Source organism: Cloeon dipterum, chromosome 2 (assembly GCF_949628265.1).
Source record: "Cloeon dipterum chromosome 2, ieCloDipt1.1, whole genome shotgun sequence".
Taxonomy (NCBI): Eukaryota; Metazoa; Arthropoda; class Insecta; order Ephemeroptera; family Baetidae; genus Cloeon; species Cloeon dipterum.
The window spans coordinates 1,572,677-1,591,003 of NC_088787.1; the positions used below are offsets into that span (position 1 = coordinate 1,572,677).

Here is an 18,327-nt window from a genome sequence, read left to right on the forward strand (position 1 = left end):
TTCAGGTAGTCGTTCAGGTAGCCGGTGCACCATCGCAATTGTCCGCGGCAAGAATCGATATCCCGCCCCGCCGTCCAGGCCTCGGTCCGAAAAGGAAAATCCCCTTTCTCATTCGGGTTACTATTTTCTGATTTTTGTTTTTAATTTTAATTCCTGAAAATAACTTTTATAAAAGCGTAACTGTAAGGGCTGCCGAAGCAGTCTTGCTTGTCTAGATTGTGTACTGAAAGGAGGTCCATTCCGAGGGAGCAGCACCTCTTGTAGGCCTCGTCCCAAGTGCCCTGGTGTAAGATTTCGTTAAATCAAACGGTTCTCTCTGTGATCTCATTACATATTCATCATGCAACTCGAGGATGCTACTGTCGCAACATGAATGCCAATTGCCGAAACGCCAGGGTGCTTTCAATTGAATTTATATTTTTATTAGAAGGATTTAATTCGCAACTCACCAAGCAAGACTTGGAAGGGTTGCTTGAAGAACAACTTATCCTGCAGATAATATTCAAATTTTTTTCAAATATTTAAAGGTTTCACAATTCTACTTCCATAACGCAATCAGGAAGCCCTTTGCACTCTGGCAGGTCGCAGTTGTTTATTTTGCCATCCTACCAGACTTATTTTAAATCGATTAAATTATCATAGTTTTTGTAACCCTAATTTCGAAGGTCTGTTCCGTTCCTTGGCAGCCCAACAGCAGTTTAGAGGCGCAGACGGTGGTTTTCACTGCCAGATACGTGAACATCAACTCCTTGGCCTTTGGGTTTATGTTCGAAACAGCCACACAGGAGCCTCCTTGTCGGACCCCATTGATGTCAATGTCAAACGATTCCGATGCGTTGTGGAAGCAGTTTTCGAACAAAAGCGGACATCCCGCTCGAGTCATTGCCGACCAGTGAACCACACCCTGCATGGCTGCAAAAGTGGTTTTTAGACAATCCAAATATCGATTCATGAAGCTAGAATAAAATTTTGAAGCTGAGTCACTCAGTCGTGATTGTCGACACACCGAAAATTAGTGGAAGCGTCAAACTTTGGAGGTATTTAGGGTTCGGACCAATCAAAAAGCCTGAAAAGAACGCCGACGAACTACAGGTGGTGCAAAATATGAGGTTATTGTTTCGATCAGGCCTATCGGAGGCCGCTCTCATCTCTGATTGGTCGACGACGTTCTTGTGGTAGATGTTATACGCAAAAGTAATGGTTTATTTGTTTCTACTGATATATTTCGATTGAATAATTAAAATTGACCCTCTGATTGGCCATGTCAAAAATTAAACTCTAGTGCTTTATGCCCTTATTGAAGAAAAATAGTTTTACGGGAATTGGGTCTGTTGAAATGGTTGAAAAAAGAGTTAGTCAGAGCTAAAGGTTTGAGGCCCAGCCTGCAGCACGTCATCCAATTCTCCTTCCAGCTCACCTTCGAGATAACATTTTTAATTTCCATGATAAATCTATATATAAAAATACAAATTTCTCTCCCAGGAAACAAAAGCCAAATTCAGCTTGCTCCCACGTGCCGACGATCTCATGTTCTGTTTTATAAAATTCATAAATATTTCTATACGGAAAATTCAAAAGAAACCTTTTTTGAGAAATGTTTTCCCTCGAATTACTTCAAATAAGGACTCCTGCCAAATTTAACTGCTTCATTATTTAAATTCAAATCAATTTTAATCGCTTACATCTTTGTTGCAGTCGTTCTGTGACGGACACACTGGCTTCGAGCAAGCCGACTAAATTCAACAAGATTAATTGATTCATTAAAAAAAGCACCGATTTAATTACCTCGCATGAAAAAAAGGCTTCAAAGGAGCAATCCATAGGTAAGAACTTTTGGGTCAATCTACTGTAAATAATGCAGTAGGGCGGAGTAAATTTGCCCAAATTCAACGTGTAATCTAGTCGAGTTTCCACATTGTTTGGACACCAGGTGAGACTGGAGCACGAATTCGTGGCTTTGTTCAGCGGATCGCTTTTCGAACACGGCGCTGCACTCGTCCACAAAAACTCTTTGGTGTCTGATGCCAAAGGGTAATTTTTTCAATTTATTAATCGTGTTTTTGTACCTCTGTTTCTCAAGCTTGATTTCAACGACCTGCCATAAAAATACGAATCGTCGATTTTCTCAGATGCCAGCAACTGCAGTTTCCGGTACAAACACGCCTCCACGGCTCTGCCGTACTCGACCTGGGAAAAATTTTAAATCATTTTTAAGTTTCAGCACGCAGAGTTTACTTTGTCAACGCTGTCAAAGGTAATTCTGAATCCTCTTTTGTTGTAAGTTCCGATCGGCCGGTCTCGAACGTCAAGTAATTCGGTCATGCTGTCTTTGACACGGATTAATCATTGTTTTAGATTTTTATATTTACCTCGCTTTCCTGTGATGAAATCTTGAATAAAGTAATCAAATTTAAAAACTGTAAAATTGAACACAAAAATGTTGCTAAACCTTCACTTATTGCCGTTTCTTGTACGTTCTAATTTAATAAAAAACAAATTTTAAAATAATTGCAACAAAATTATGAACCAACCTTTTTAATTCGATTGTAATTTCTGCAAAATATATAATTTGGACTCTCTGTTTTCGGACTGGTAGTCGTTGGCTTGACTGTAGTTGTAGTTGTCGATTTCCTGATCCTTTTTTTCAGGGGTTTGGTGGTTGCTTCCTGCCTGCGAGTTGTCGCTCCCCAAACCTCTAAAGAAATTAACGGGAGTCCAGACCTGCATTAGAAAATCTAAACAAACCTGCAACAATAACGAGGATTGAGAGCACAAACAGGACCTGAAAAAGGAGCCTGTTGGCCAGTACCATGTTGCGTTTCGAACTGACCACAATGACGCTCAATACCAGCGACCAGAGAAACTGTTTCCTGTTTGCGCTTGTTATTTTACTGAAAAGTTCTCACGGTAGTGCTTTCGTTTCACAAAACATACACATCCGGAGTTACAAAATGTTGTCCACAACAAAACAGACTTTCTGTTAAAAGAGAGCAAAAATATTGGGAACACACGAGCACTACTATTGTAGATTTTGCAGAAGAGCAGACCAGAATGTTTTTACGGTAGCTCAAAATTTTACATTGATGTGTTATGACTGCGTTGTAGGGGCAGGTCAGGATGATCTCAGGGTGAGCAGGTTGCTTTTGGAACGGGAGAGATATGAGAAGAGATCAAGAAGCCTGTGTTTTCTAAGTAAAATAATGTAATTCTATAATACTTTTTCCACAAGCGCTCTTAGCGCCACGCTTTGCATCAACAAAACATGCAAGTGTGTCAGAATTGATGATTCCCACCATGACACTCGTGATTTCAGATTAAAATTCCGAAAATATCCCGTTTATATTTTATTATTAACCTGCCTGGATTTACATTATCTCGATTTTTTCCTTCTCTACTTAAAAATGGCCAACGATGGCGTTTATCATCCTTGCTCCATTGCTATTAGGGCCAAACTTACAGCTTTACTGCAACATATATGTTTTTCATAAAATATTTGGCAGAGCAACTAATATTGAACCTGAACATCATTTTCTTTTTAGTGTCGAGGATATCCAGCAAGATATATTGGATATCCACCTATCACGAAAGGCTGTTTAAACGTATTTCATCCGGTTAACCTTTGGAGATCCTGATGGATCCCTCTTTCAAGCTGGGAAGTAACAATATTTATTTAAGTTAAGAGTTTAAATTAGATGTTTTTTATTTTGGATTTTCAACTTCGCTAATCCGAAGTCAATTTTCCACTGTTGCTTTTCGTATGATTTCGACATAGGCTGCGAGCAACAGCGCTGTGGTAGGAATATTGGAATCGACAGGCAGAAAGATGATTTTAAAATAAGAACTCAGTTTTCGCCCGTCAGCCACTTAAGTACTGACGTAGTGGCCGCTTAAGTAAATCGTCCAGAGCACGGAATGTTTCCCACATGTCCAGGTGCTCCAACATGGAACCGAGGATTAAGAACTGAAAATTTTCTCTTGCCGCACTGCTCTGAAGGGGAGACTTAGCTAAGGATATAAATAAGCTTATCAGTGTGTCAAATGTGTAAATAAAAGAAGCCTTGTGAATTTTTCTCGAATCAAACGAATTTTTAATTGCAATTCCAAAAACAAAACACAAGATTTTTCACCCATTCCGTTTTTTGCATCGAATTGTAATGGATACAGAATAAATTTTAAAATGTTTCCCAAGAATTTCCCCAACTGTCGAATCTTATAAACTCTCATTTAGGGTTTAAGCAAACAATCATTTAATACTCCCAGCGTTTCAATACGTTTTCATACTGGCAACGACTGTTGTTGCTACTCATGCCAGCAGCTGACGTAGAGCTAGTTGTGTTTCCTGCCTGAATTTCGACGAAATGCTTTTGCCTCGTGCTGTGTTTCGCATCCTATATTGCGGCCACGCTTTTCCAGCTTTGTTGCAACGTATTTTTCACGAGTAAAATAGTCGGCAGCTGCAGAGAGCACCTATTTCATTTCATCAAAACATGTCGATCCTTTTTATTGCTGAGAACAAAAGCACAATTTATTTAAGTTATGGCTAAAAAATTTAAATAATTTGGATTTTTGACTCCCGTTTTGTCACAACTCAATTTTTACTGTTGGTTTTCGTATGATTTGGCTACGAGCTTATTCCTCAATACTTACATTAATTTCGTAGTAATTCTCAGTAATAAAAATAAAATGTTTTGTTCAAGTACAATATATATAGGGGGTCTGCAACTACCAATTATTTTACACGTGAAAAATATGTTGCAATAAAGCTGGAAAAGCGTGGCCCCAATAGGATGCGAAGCACAACATCAGTATACACACGAGGCAAAAGTTTTTCGTTGAAATTGTGACAGGAAACACAGCTCCACATCGGCCTGCTGGCGGTAGCAGCGCTATACAGTCGTTGTTTCAACGAAAAACTTTTGCTTCGTGTATATTGATGTTGTGTTTTGCTTCCAGTGGCCCGCAGCTCCAATATGGGGGCCACGCTTTCGGCTTTATTGCAACACATAATTCTCAGTTGTAGAGCACCTATTGAAATTTAACAAAATGTTTTTATAATTGAGAAAAACAGCAAATTTTATTAAAGTATAAGTTTTAATAATTAATTTGAATTTTTGACTCGCGGTCGTTGTCCAGAACTTAATTTTTTTAATGTTGCATTTTATATCGACATTGTTTATAAGTGATGATGACCAGTAACTCATTCCGACAAGGGTTGAATTTTAATTGTGGTTTGTAATGTAGAGATTTTTGCAAAACTAGAATTGGAGCAGTTACAGGTTTGTGGTCGCCGCGCACTACTGCATGATTTCAACATCAGCTGCGAGCGACCGCGCTGGCAGGAATATTGGGAGCCAACAAATTGTCAGCTGTTATAATTATCTTAATTTTGCATTATGATTTAATAACAGCAGAAAGATGGTTTTAAAATAAGAATTTTCACCCATCAGCCAATCAGTGCTGACGTTGGTCGTTTAAGTTCACCGTCCAGAGAACGAAATATTTCCCAGTTGTCCAAAAAGTACTCTAACATAGCTCCGCAGATTAAGAACTAAAATTTATCTCTGGCTGCACTGCTCTGAAGGGGAAACTAAGGATGAAAAAGCTGTGATAAGCTTATCAGTGTGTCGAATGCGTAAATAAAAGAAGCCCTTTGAATTTTTCTCGAATCAAACCAATTTTTATTTGCAATTTCATAGACAAAACCCAATTAACGGTTCAATCAAACAATTATTTAGTACTCCCAGCGTTGCAAGCCTGGGTTTGACATACAATAAGCCAAGTAGTTGATGGAAAAGCGACAAAAAACATCTGTCTCGTATTTGAGCACGTCAGTCGCTGGAACGGCGTGCAGATTTGGCTCCGGTCCTGGCAACGAGACCAGCATCAGGGGGCTCTCATTGTCAGTTACCTCCTTAATCACGTTGACGGGCACCACGATGTGGCTAAAGGGGTCGTAGGGGTTGATGTTGCTGGCGCACCAATTGAAGCCGCCATTGCCGTTCAAATACGCTTGGTCCCAGATTATCGTCAGATTCGGCGCCTGGCCTAAGAACCAATTAAGTCTCAGTTTAATCAAATTGGGATATCTTTTGGATTTTTTTCAGTCTGGGAAAGCTTACTCCTGAAATAAGTGTAGAGGAAGTTAAAAATCTCTTTTGTTTCTGCGTAAGGCAACGCGCCATTCCTATCCAAGCACGTGGTGTACGACGACGTCCGGAACTGGATTGGAAATTAATCAATAGTTCGATTTAATATATTATTTAATAAAACCTTTTTAACGTTTATCGGCTGGGTCGAAAAAAAAATTCCAATTTCAGCCAATCCAGTATAAAAATCATTTGCTAACAGGAATAATTAAAATTAAATATTGCGAATGTCAGGAATTTAGGAAACATACGTATGCAAAGTGATGTATTTCGTAAAATGTTCATAAACGTCGAGCATGGCGAGTAGAAGTCATCGGGAGTAATCACTGAGTAATCCTTTTTTCAAAGATTAAAATTTATTAATTGCCACTTTAATTATTCCCCTTACTTCCCACTCGAAATTGTAAACACTCCAAAAACGATTCAATCCTTTTGACTCAACGAGGCATTTGAGAATATCGAAAGCGAACGTCTCTTCCTTAGTTTCTTCGTATAGTTTCAGATTTGTTAAATCAGCTCGGATATTTCAAAAATAATCTATTAAATTACTTGCGGTGTCTCTGCAATGGAAGAGTTGGCGGGTCATTTCGGCGGCCAGTTGAAAGTGGCCAGAAAAGAACTGGTCAAGCACTTCTTCATACGCATCTGATGACACCTTCATCATCATTTTTTTATTGTTTTTTATTAGGGGCCAAGCTTGTGACAAAAGCTCGTCTGTCTTATTCTGAATTTCTTTTTCCACCTCAGATTGAATGCTTCAAATTATTAGATTCCAAAAATATTACAAATTTTCTCTATATAGTAATTGCATTTTTACAATGGGATGAACATTCGAGACATCATGCTCAGATAGACTTGCTCGTTGATTTTTGTCGAGTCGTACACCTTGAAAATGAATGAAATATATTTTTTTTTTATTATTTCAGTCAAAATACCAGTCCTAGAAACTCTGTCAGGCATTGTACCATTTTCTAAAATTCAGAACATTCATAATATCTAAGCTACAAATAAGATAGCAATATTTAAAATCACTTTAAAATTATATCCAGCTCGGCTAATGTCTCCAGTATTCCAGATTTTACTTGCTTCGCCTTGAAATATTTGATTTTACTAAATATTCATTTAAAAAATGAATTTAACCAACTTTGTTTAACTCTGAAAGAATTTCTACAGAAATGTAGGTGCATTTGCGACCTGTAGCCCATAGCTGCAGGAGCCTAAAATACACGCATTCATTATATAATTTAATATTTTCCCAAAAATATTTTCATTTTTAGATATCGATACCTCGCACACGATCTGTTTCTTCTCAGAGCAGTCAGCCAAGCCAAGGCTGCGCACATCGGGATCGTCAAAGTCGATGTACACGCAAGAGTTGTTTGCTGATTTCGGGTCCACGCCTTTCTTCCAAACGATATCCTTTTTCAAGAAGTCGTTCAGGTAGCCGGTGCACCAGCGCAATTTTCCGCGACAAGCCTCAAGGTCCCTCCCTGACGTCCAGATGTGGCCTTTGAACGGGAGATACCCAGTATTACCTACCATTCCCGGGAGAGCGATATTAAAAATAAAGCTGACTTTTTTGCAAAGAAACTTTTTCCGAACCTCGAAATATATCCATGCAGTATTGTTTGCTCGGATTTTGGACCGACATGAGGTTCATCCCGAGGGAGCAGCACCGCTTGTAAGCCTCGTCCCAAGTTCCCTTCAAATTAATTAAAATGCATCGAGTGAAATTTTAATAATAAAAAACTAACCAGTTCATCGCGTAACTGTAGAAAATTCATGTCACAGGCATGAGCCCATTTTCCATAACGCTTGGGATCTTTAATTGAGTTGAAAAATAATCGTGTTAAACCTCCTACTTTTAAGTCAAATTCAAACTTACTGAGCAAAACTTTTTCAGGTTTTGTGATGAATTTCGAATCCTGTAAGCATTTTTATTGTGATTTTTGTTCTTTAAAAATGTTATTACATCCATGACGCAATTAGGAATTCCGGTACACTTGGGCAAATCGCAGCTGGCAATCTTTTCCTATACCAAATATTTAAAAAATAATATAATTAAGAAGAAAAAATGTATCTACCCTGATTTCAAAAGTTTGATCTGGCGCTTCGCACGCCAACAAAAGCTTTGAAGTGCAGACCATCGTTTTCGCTGCCAATGCCGTTCCCATAGCTGCTCTGGCGGTGCTGTCGCGCACCGAAATGGCCACGCAAGACCCTCCCTCTTTCAATCCATAGACACGGTGAGGATAAACCGCGCTTTCTTGGAAGCAGCTTTCGAATTGATAGGGACAACCTGCTCGGTTCATCGCTGTCCAGAAAACCTTACCCTGCATTGCTGACGGGGGAAGCAAGGGTTTGATAAAATAAATTGAGTCTATTGTTTTATAGTTACGGGAGTTGTGTCTGTCAAGGTGGTTAATATGATGAACCAAGGATATAGGCTTCAGGCCCAGGCTGCAGCAGGTCTTCCAGTTTTCACTCCAAGACACCTTTTTGGGATAAAGATTTTAAATTTGTAATTTTAAGACAGCTGGATGGTTGACCAATTTTTCGCCGATAAAGTTGTTGTATGAACTATTAAACCTTGATTTCTCCCACTTTCCATGAATTTCTCTTCCTGAAATTTGCAATTTCTCATGAAAAAAATTGAGTAAAGGTATTCAAATATCTTTTAAATTAATCAACTTTTAATCTGACTGTTATGGATGTATGCAACATGCCTTTTTTAATGTAGGTTTTTCCGTCAACTACTTCAAAAAGGGATTCCTAGGAAAAAGTTTAAAAAATCCAAATATTCCTCCAAATAAACATTTTACATCTTTAATGCACATTTTTTCTGATGGGCAGGTTGGCTTTGAGCAAGACAGCTTTTCAAACAAACGCAGATAAGATATTTTCAAAATTAAGCCCTCTATTTTAATACCTCGCACAAGAAGAGCGATTCGAAGGAGCAGTTCGTTGGCACGAGTTGCTTGGTCGACCTTTTATAAATCAAGCAGTAGGGCGGGGAAATTTGACCCAAATTGAGCGTGTAGTCGAGGCGGCTTTCGACTTTGCTCGAACACCACGTGACGCTGGAGCAGGAATTGGTGGCTTTGTTCAGCGGATCGCTTTTCGAGCACGGCACCGCACTCGTCCACAGAAAATCCATGTAAGCCTCTATATACGGGAAACATAAAATCAACCAAGTTGTAGCAAAAGTATTTTGTTTCTACCCAAGGCAACGAATCGCATTCTATCATCTTCGAGATTCCATTTTGAGGTAAAAAACGTATTATTTATCTCTGCTGGGGTATCAAGCGCCAAAAGCTGCATTTTCCGATACAAACACGCCTCAGCTGCTGCTTTGTGGTTGACCTTTATTAATTTATATTAGAAAATGTTGAAAATTGCGTTTGGGTTGCAACATTTTCAATGCTTTCGAAGAATATTCTATTTCCCTTTTTAATGAATGACCCTTGAGGTGTTTGTTTCGGGTCGAGCAACTCAGCCAGCAAGCCTACAAAATTTTCATTATTTGTGCCAATTTTTTATAAACATTATACGGAGTTAAGCAGGAAATTATGGAAATTATCATAATACCTCGTTCCCCAAAAATCAAATCTATTTTAGTAGTTCATGAATAATTATCGATATTTGTAGAAAAATATACGTCACTCATACCACTGGAAAGCGTAGTATCCAGGAAATTCTTATCATCAGATGGATTGAAATGGAATTTGTTAATTCAGATTATTTAGAATCGTTATACCTGTTTTATTCGATTGTAATTCCTGCAAAAGGGATATGAGCTGTCGGAGTTCGGAGGAGGAGTTTTTCTAATTGTTGGACGCCTTGTCGTGGTTGTCATTCCTCTAGTTGGTTTTGCAACCGTCGTGGTCGTGGATGTTCTCGGCCTTCGAGTGGTTGCGCTCCACACATCTTGTTAAACAAGAGGATATTTTCAAAAATTGAAATTAAAAATTCCTACCTGTAGCAAAGTAAGTTGCAAGGAGAGCGAAAAGAAGAGCAAATTTAGTTTTGATCATTCCGAACCAAAAACCAAAGCGAAAATGTCAACGACTGTTGCTGCTATACTGCCAGCGAGTTGATGTGGGGCTGTGTTTCCTGCCTGAATTTCGACGAAATACGCAGGTGCTGGGTTTCACATCCTATTGGGGCCACGCTCTTCCAGCTTTATTGCAACATATTTTTCACGAGTAAAATATTCGGCAGGTGCAGCAGATCACCTATTTCACTTGATAAAACGTGTTTTTCTTATTGCTGATAATAATAACAATATTTATTCATGTATATTTATGGTTAATATTTATATTTAATTGGGATTTTCCACTGCGCCTGTTACAACTCAATATTTAGTTGTTGCTAGGCTTTTCATATGATTTCAACATATATAGGCTGCGAACGACCGCGCAGGCAGGAATATTGGAGTCGACAGGAAGTTCAGCTCCAACGCGAGCGAACCTCGCACACATCCAGCACTCTTCATGTTATATGCTGAAAGTTTAAAAATTGCATATACATTAAAAATCATCGATATTATCGTCAAAAACATCGATATTAACGATTGATTTTTGTTTGGGGGTGGACTATTATATGGCACCGTTTCTGAGCACGATTTTTGTGTGAAGAAAAGATTTAGATATGTAGCGCGAAAACTTCAAATTTGTGAGCTTTATCCTAAATAATTATGATTTTTCTTTATTTTAATGATTGAAAAATAGCTACAATAATTATAATAGAAACACGTACATTATTTCGATCGTGTTGAGTAAATAAATATCAGGTGTCTGAACTCCTTTCCTCACACTTCTACTTCTTATCCTGTCAGCTGGTAGACCTAGAGAGGGGAACAAGGACAATTTTATGAATTTTATTGACGTTCGTCACCGTGCCATCCTCCCGATTTTCGACCACTTTTGTTTTAGGCTGTCGACTGTGAGTGAATCGACAAGAGGTTTCGCCGAATTTGCATAGCTGTACTCATCCGCACAACACAAATTCGACCGGAAATGGGCATGGGTGGCAGAAGAAGAGGAAGAAATTACGGATGGGGTAAAATATGAACTGCAGTAATTAATGGATGGATAATAGAACTATTTACACCATCTAAACACATAGCTTAACACATGATTTTGACTGGTTCTTTCGATTTCTGTCTATTAATTTATTTTTTCCTCATATTCTCTCTCTCTTTCAGGGCTCGCTGGATTCGTAGATGGGGTCGTTGGTGCCATGTGGGTATCCAGGAGGTAACATACACCCTGTACTAATTTTGGAAGCACTCCTCTCTAAAACGACCTTTTCTTCTATTAAACAGAGTTATCTGGCTCAGCGCTTCTGACCTGTTTGTGTTTGATTCCGCGGCTGCGGGCCTCAGGGACAGCAATGGCGCCTGGATGCTAAATTTCAGCCTGCCACGCCCTGGCATCGACTCCTGCCACCTGACATTGCGGAGCTTCAGCGGCAGGCTTGCTGGTTCGCCTGATCTACTGCTCTACCGCGTGCCACCTGCCCTGGTCGGAGGGGCTGGCGCCGCAACCCTTTTGAAGGACTGCATTCTTCGCCCTGCTCCCTACATTTGGTGCATTTGTCGGTATGATATTTTCCTAATTTTACGTCTACGTCTTGTGATGAAATTTTGCTCTTATAGAATTGGGACTGCTGTTGTCCAATATGGACATTTTGAGGAAATATTTGTGGGCGCTGCTTCCATGTTTGCTGGCTTCATGTGTGGCAAGCTTTTCGAATGGATTTTCGGTGGAATTGGTAAGTTTATTTATAATTAATTATTATTATGTTGATTAAAAGTGTTGATTTCTAATTGCCAGGTGACTGCATGTTTTCGCCCCCATGCACCAAATCCAGCATTCTTCTCGGAACGGTGTTCATCGTCAGCACCAATCTGGCCTCTTTCTATGCTGCAGGAAAAGCAGGAAGGATGATCAGGGAAATTCTCGAATAACTGTCAGCTTAATCCAGAAGGAATGTAGTAAAAAATAAAATTACAATAGTATCCATATAATATTGATGTTTTCTGAAGTCAGACAAAAAAAATCTTGTAATTCATGCCAACCGGCTGATTCTAAACCTTCTTTTACTAAAGAGGAATGATAGTTAACATCCCCGCAAAATTCAATAATAACAAATGCATTAAAATAATTAAAATGAAAAAAATCTGAGATGCTTCTTGAATAAATGAACTTATTTTAATTTTGATTTTTCTCAAAAAATTTGAAGGTTCTAATGGCCAGGTGTAATTTTCAGAAGAATTTTGTACGAAAACAGAAAATTTGAGAACAATTTACTCCGAGGGAAGGAATCTGGAAATTTTATCAAATCTTTGAATATTAGCAGTTTTGATGCTACTATCAACTGCTAAATTTCAATGAGACCAAACACACCCCTTTCGAAATCTGAGAAAATAAGAAATAATAATAATATTAATTCATTATCTGCTCACTATTAAATTTGCATAATTTTACTCAAACGCCAGATGAAATTCATTTCCTTTACAAAAAAAAGAAGGGCGTAACCAGTAAAACTAAAAAATTGGATTTAGAGACACTTTTGGTCAGGAGTTTATGAGAAAATTGGTTTGTTCGGGTTAAAAATTAATGATACACAATTTTTACAAATTAAAAACATGAAAACATAAATATCAGGATATTTATGCTAATACAAGAATTCTTAAAAAGCATCACAACTTTTAGGCAGGAAAACAGAACTTTCTTCGCTTGTACAAATTCAAAAACTTGTAAAGAGTTTCGTCACCGAGAATTTTAAACGCCGCCGCGTACCGACAGTCGAAATAGTCCACTTTTTCCGGACTGATATCCAACTCTGTGAAGATCTCGTCCCATTTCGTGCTTCCAAAAGAAAATTCTGCAGTTACGGTACTTAGTTCCGGCAAGTGAGCTGATGAGACCTTGATAAAGTTGCTAATCACTTGGAACACAGCTTTAAAATCACGTTCTCCGTGATCAGATGACAAAAAATAGATGGAAAAGTCAGAAGCATGGTCGATGTGAAGAGTTTTCAGCTTTTGGAGGATGGCGCCGCTTTTAACCAACCGTGTCACGTCCGCAAGATCTCCAAAGTTGAACGTTTTCAGAACAAGATTCTTCAGGTCTGGCGCCTTCAAGATGTTGCAAAGGCGAGAACTGCAACATTTAATAGCATTTTACAAAATGGGCACTGGGAATTTAATCGAGTTAAATACAGCAGGAATTGATAGACACTATAAAAAAGACAGATTGATTTACGTGTTCTCAGCTGATTTGCAGGGTTTCCACTCGAAATTCTTGAGATTGGAGAACGCGTTCAAAGGCTTGTCTGAAACGCATACGTCTTCCAAGCCCAATGACTCCAGTATTGGACATTTTTCAAAAATTATCTTGAATCCGATCTCATCGTCGAAGTGTGCCTTGAAAAAAAGATAGAGCAAGTTTCGCCCGTAGGCATCGAGGAATCGCTCCAAAATCTCCAAACTCGGAACAAGAATCAAAACCAGACTCTCGATGTCAGCAAAATGGAGAAGCGAATCGAGTTCTCTCTCGCTGTACGTCCAGAATTGAAAATCCACCTAAAATTAGAAACATTTTCGTTTTAATAAAGTTATGACGTGCGAGATATCAGAGGAAGCGAAAGAAACCGATTATTTAGTGGCTCTCTGATTCTTGTGGCTCTTTTTGATAAAACAAAAACCTTTGAAGAACAGTTCTAGATGAACTTGGAAGGCCAAAAGATAGCGCTGTCTCAGCCATGTTAAGCATGAAGCACAGCTGTTCGGTCATAGTGGAGACGCATGCGCAGTGTAGCGATCAAAACATCAGACGTTTTGCTTTTCGCCTCTCCTTGCACGTCACAAGACATTGTTCAGTTAAAATATAAATTTACCCCAAACGGGATCGATTGGAATAATAAAAAAATTGTGGTTTTGAGTGAATTTTGAACATTACCATGAGGTGCTTGACTTTGGGGAAAGAAAGGTGCAACTTGAATAGAGTGGGCCGCGTGCACAGATGCTCCAAGGCCGAAGTCCTCTTAGGAAGCTTCTCTAGCGTCCGACACGGGGGCAATCGTCCTGCGTCCTTCTTGTCCGCAAATCTTTCGATGACCGTCAAGGCCGGAAGAGATTTGATGCACATTTCCCAAAACTCCAAGGCCAAGTCTTGCGACTGGAACCTTCCCATAGCTGAGAATATGCGGAAAGCAAACTGTTTCAACTTGGAAAAACTCTTCTTAAATTCTTTGAAGCTCGGATTGCACTCAAAAAATATATTTATATCCAGGTTAACGAGGAAATCCAGCTTCCTGCACATTTGAACGAGGTCTTCGTAACTGATGGAGCAGGACTTGACTGTCAAGCTGCGCAGGTTGGCCAGTTTCATCAATGGAGAAGCCGAAATCACGATTGCGCAGGACAGAGAGGCATTGCTGCGCTCATCGATGGTCAATGCACCAAGATTTGAGGCATGATCCGAGATGACTTGCACCAACTGTTGAAAAGAGAGTATTACATTGATTTCTTTTGAGTTTAGAAAACCTATTGAATCCGGAATTCCAGTGCTAAGTTCAAAAAGGAAATTATAACTTTGAATTATTAATAATTTTTACCTCTTCTGTTTTATCTCTTTTCAAGCTTTTGGGGCAGAAGCTTAGAAGACCATCGACTTCTAGATGTTTCACCTCTGGAGAGAGCAGAAGCCGCAAAACTAACTTTCGTCTTTCAAACTCCTCCAAATCTCCCTCTTCTTTTGCACATCTTTGAGCAGTGAATTTAGGCAGCAGATGCTTTGCGCTCAGAGTAATCGCTGCGTGAGAAAGTGAAGTACATAAAAATCCAAATAAAATCAACGGGGTCCAGATGTGCGGTAAAATTGATTCGCATTGCGCAGATCCAAGATGGCGTTTGATTTTTGGATGCAAAAAGCACTCTTTGGATTGCCGTACGAGTGTCAAGAGTTTGTTTTTATGATCCAAAAGACACAATTACTACATTTTTGTCACAATATTGAACAAAACTTGCTTTTTTTGGCGCATTTTCAAGCCCACCGGGAAATTGCCCAGTGCGCTCGATGGACTATCCGGGCCTGCCTGCGCGTCGCACGAATCTGGCCCCCGCCGAATAAAATGAAATTTAATGTTGTACTTACGAATATTTTTTAGCTTGTGGCCTGCGTCCAAACAAACTAAAGAGTGGCTCAAATTAGGCTGGATAATGTTAAGTGCAGCCAGTTCCACAAGATTCTCGTGTTTCCGTTTTTCTAAACGGCACAGCCTTCTTTCCGTCAGAGCAAATAAAGCAGCTGCGTCCTCTGCCATGATTTACAAACGCCTCTGGAAAGGATTTGTAGTGTCTGGATGGGTTATTTTCAGCCAATGATCAGGTTTAAATCTTCTAAAAGTATATCATGAACACCCAAGTAGGATAATACTCAGTTAAAGACTGATACTTACAGAGGAAAACGAGCAAAACTTGACGAGACTATCGGCCGCGTGCACTGTTGTTGGTTGTGTTGTTCGAAACAGCTGTTCGAGCAACGCTCTTGCTCACTGTGGGTGTGAAGAAAAGAGTTAGGTGTGTAGCGCAAGAACTTCAAATTTGTAAGCTATATTCTAAATATTTATGATTCATTTTTATTTGAATGGTAAAAAATAGTTATAAAAGTTAATAAATTCACATTAATTCGATAATGTCTGGTTTTTAAATAACAGGTGCCATAACTCCTTTACTCACACTTCTAGTCCTCAGCTGTTACTTTTTAGCGGCAATTTGTGCGTGCGTGTGAAGAAAAGAGAGTTAGGTCTGGAGCGCAAAAACTTAAGAATTGTAAGCTTTATCCTAAATAATTATGATACGTCTTTATTTAAATGATAAAAATATAAATAAACGTTCATATTTAAATTAAATTAATTAAAAATGTCTCGTATTTAAATATCAGGTGTCTAACTCCTTTTCTCACTCTTCTTATCCTGTCAGCTGTCATACGCCTACCTTCTTTACTTCTCAGGTCATATTGACGGCAAGTTTAGTATCCTGAGAAGTCTCAAGCGTGAATGCCAGTCAGTCAACGATTTTACATTCACAGAATTCCGAATTTTTTCTATTGCTTCGCCTGCTGACAGAAAATAGTTGTAATGGCTGATGGGAATCTGGTGACAGTGGCCTCAAAGAAGCTGAGGGCCCTGCAAGAAATGCTCCTCACTGACGTTGTCTTTCTTTTCGGGGAAAATGACGAATTGGTACGTACATCAATTTTTGTTATATCACATCAAAACGAAATTCCAAAAATTCCAGAGAATTCCAGCTTTTAAGTTTGAGCTAATGGTTTGCAGCGAGTATTTCGCCAACCTATTCAACAGCCCTGTGACCCTGAAATATGATGGAAAGTTCAGGTTGGAGAACATCGAGCCACATATCTTCGCAATGGTCGTCGAGTGAGAGATTTTGAACACAGTTCATTTTGTCCTTATTTTCTTTTTAGGTTTGGGCAATCCGGAAAATAAACTGGTATCAAATTTTGATATGATGTTAAACTTGGGTGGATGTTACGGCACTGTTTTTAGCTTGACCTTGAAACACACAATGCTATCCTTATGCCCAGCGTTTCCATTTTCTTTCAAGGTGTTGCGTTGCCATAATTTAGGATATCATATCTATAGATTACTATTTCAAGTTTTATGTATTGTGTCCAACACTATCTCCTTTTAAAATTTAAGGTTTACACACCTGAGTGGACAGCTGGTGTCCAACGTGGACAGTCTGGAGACTTGCCTGAAGCTAGCATGTGCCGCCGAGGAGTTCATGATTGACGACCTGGCTGCTCTATGCTCCGTACTGCTCGAGGCAAAGTTTCTTAGCGTCGACAACGTGTGGGCAGTGCTCAGCGAGCACTGTCTGGATCAGGGCATCGCCTCACCGTGTCTGCAAGTGAGTACTTATAGGAATAAATTACATGGCACACAAATGATTCTGTTTAAAATTCATAATAGTTGTTGCGTTCGGAGACAAGAGAGTGTTTGAGACACCGAAGCTTCCTTGATGCCAGCGAGGAGGCCATCAAGCTTTTCCTAACTCTGGAACAGATGGACATTTCTTCCGAGTCTGAACTCTTGGAAGCGTGTCTTCAGTACGCATCGAGCAAGGATTCCTCCAGGGATGTGTTTCGCCGATGTTTTCTCCGTGACCTTCGGATTCTTGTCCTTGACACGGCCCACCTTGCTAAAGTTGCTCACTTTCTCACTCCTGAGGAGAAAATCAGCATTGTCAACCACACGAGTCCTTTGTTGAAAATGATTGGAGAAACCTTGCAGCTTTCGCCCAGCCTCTGTCCAATTTCAGAGGGGAGAACAGAAGTGATCAAGATCGTTGGCGAGAAAACGCTGAATTTGATTCGAACCAGCCAAATCCTCGACCCTAAAGAGATTTACCTGGAAATGGGAGACGCATCTTGCTTGCCTTTCGATTTTTTCGTCTACGACTCTGACGTCCATGATGCTTTCACTTTAATTCTACAGCCTAAAATTAGCATCAAGATTTTGGGCATTGAAATCGTCAACGAGTTGGACTTTGAAGGCGTAGCCTTTGGATGTGGCGAAAGGTAATTTTTTGCCAAAAACTTGTTAATTTAAACCAACTTAAACGTTTGTTTCCAGTTTTACTCGAAAAGCACAACAGTTTGAAAAAATGGAGGTCTCTGTCTCAAATTCTTTTCAGTTCAAAGGGTTGCGAGTTCATCAAGAGGTCAAGCAGGATGCAACCTCTGCAACTAAATGCGGCAACTGCACTTTCGTCAAGCTCTCTACTCTTGTTCCTGCTGGCGCGATTTTCGCTTTTAAGGCGAAGTTTAAAGGAAGTACCTTCTTGAGAAAGTTGCGCTTCTATGACGAAACCCTGAATAGAATCAACGAGGAAGCCACCTTGAAAGCCTTTTCTCGCGTAACCAACGGCGCATCCTCTATGTTTCATGACGATGAAACATATACATGCGAAAACAGAAAACTTGCTGAAGAGACTTACTGCATTTTCAAATCGATCCGATTTGCCGACAAGGATTATGAATAGAAGAAAGAAATTTTTTGTCTCTTCAAATGAATAAATAAAATAAATTCATCAGTTCATTCTACTCTAGTTTTAGTTAGAGTTGGTGATCATAATATTTCGGCCTTT

At 39.4% G+C, this 18,327-nt stretch overlaps 3 protein-coding genes and 1 long non-coding RNA gene across 4 annotated transcripts; 2 read left to right on the forward strand and 2 right to left on the reverse strand.

Annotated features, from left to right (window-relative positions):
* Positions 1 to 7,439: 7,439 nt before the first annotated feature.
* On the reverse strand, positions 7,440 to 8,114 carry LOC135935322 (uncharacterized). The gene is made up of 4 exons (XR_010574202.1): positions 8,032 to 8,114; positions 7,901 to 7,968; positions 7,749 to 7,848; positions 7,440 to 7,681 (listed from the first exon to the last, which is right to left on the reverse strand). It is a non-coding gene; the product is annotated as an uncharacterized LOC135935322 (long non-coding RNA).
* A 2,905-nt stretch (positions 8,115 to 11,019) lies between these two features.
* On the forward strand, positions 11,020 to 12,163 carry LOC135937685 (uncharacterized). The gene is made up of 5 exons (XM_065480870.1): positions 11,020 to 11,207; positions 11,353 to 11,404; positions 11,473 to 11,748; positions 11,806 to 11,921; positions 11,984 to 12,163. The coding sequence occupies exons 1-5, from the start codon at positions 11,165 to 11,167 to the stop codon at positions 12,115 to 12,117; spliced, it is 621 nt and encodes a 206-aa protein (XP_065336942.1). The 5' UTR covers positions 11,020 to 11,164; the 3' UTR covers positions 12,118 to 12,163.
* Positions 12,164 to 12,733: 570 nt separating this feature from the next.
* LOC135936667 (uncharacterized) lies at positions 12,734 to 15,667 on the reverse strand. Its single transcript, XM_065479551.1, has 6 exons — positions 15,615 to 15,667; positions 15,311 to 15,494; positions 14,772 to 14,968; positions 14,114 to 14,653; positions 13,418 to 13,737; positions 12,734 to 13,315 (listed from the first exon to the last, which is right to left on the reverse strand). The coding sequence occupies exons 2-6, from the start codon at positions 15,477 to 15,479 to the stop codon at positions 12,862 to 12,864; spliced, it is 1,680 nt and encodes a 559-aa protein (XP_065335623.1). The 5' UTR covers positions 15,480 to 15,494; positions 15,615 to 15,667; the 3' UTR covers positions 12,734 to 12,861.
* Positions 15,668 to 16,153: 486 nt separating this feature from the next.
* On the forward strand, positions 16,154 to 18,272 carry LOC135936114 (uncharacterized). The gene is made up of 5 exons (XM_065478811.1): positions 16,154 to 16,400; positions 16,456 to 16,595; positions 16,878 to 17,088; positions 17,151 to 17,758; positions 17,814 to 18,272. Exons 1-5 carry the CDS (start codon positions 16,296 to 16,298, stop codon positions 18,220 to 18,222), a joined length of 1,473 nt encoding a protein of 490 aa, XP_065334883.1. The 5' UTR covers positions 16,154 to 16,295; the 3' UTR covers positions 18,223 to 18,272.
* The last annotated feature ends 55 nt before the right edge of the window (positions 18,273 to 18,327 follow it).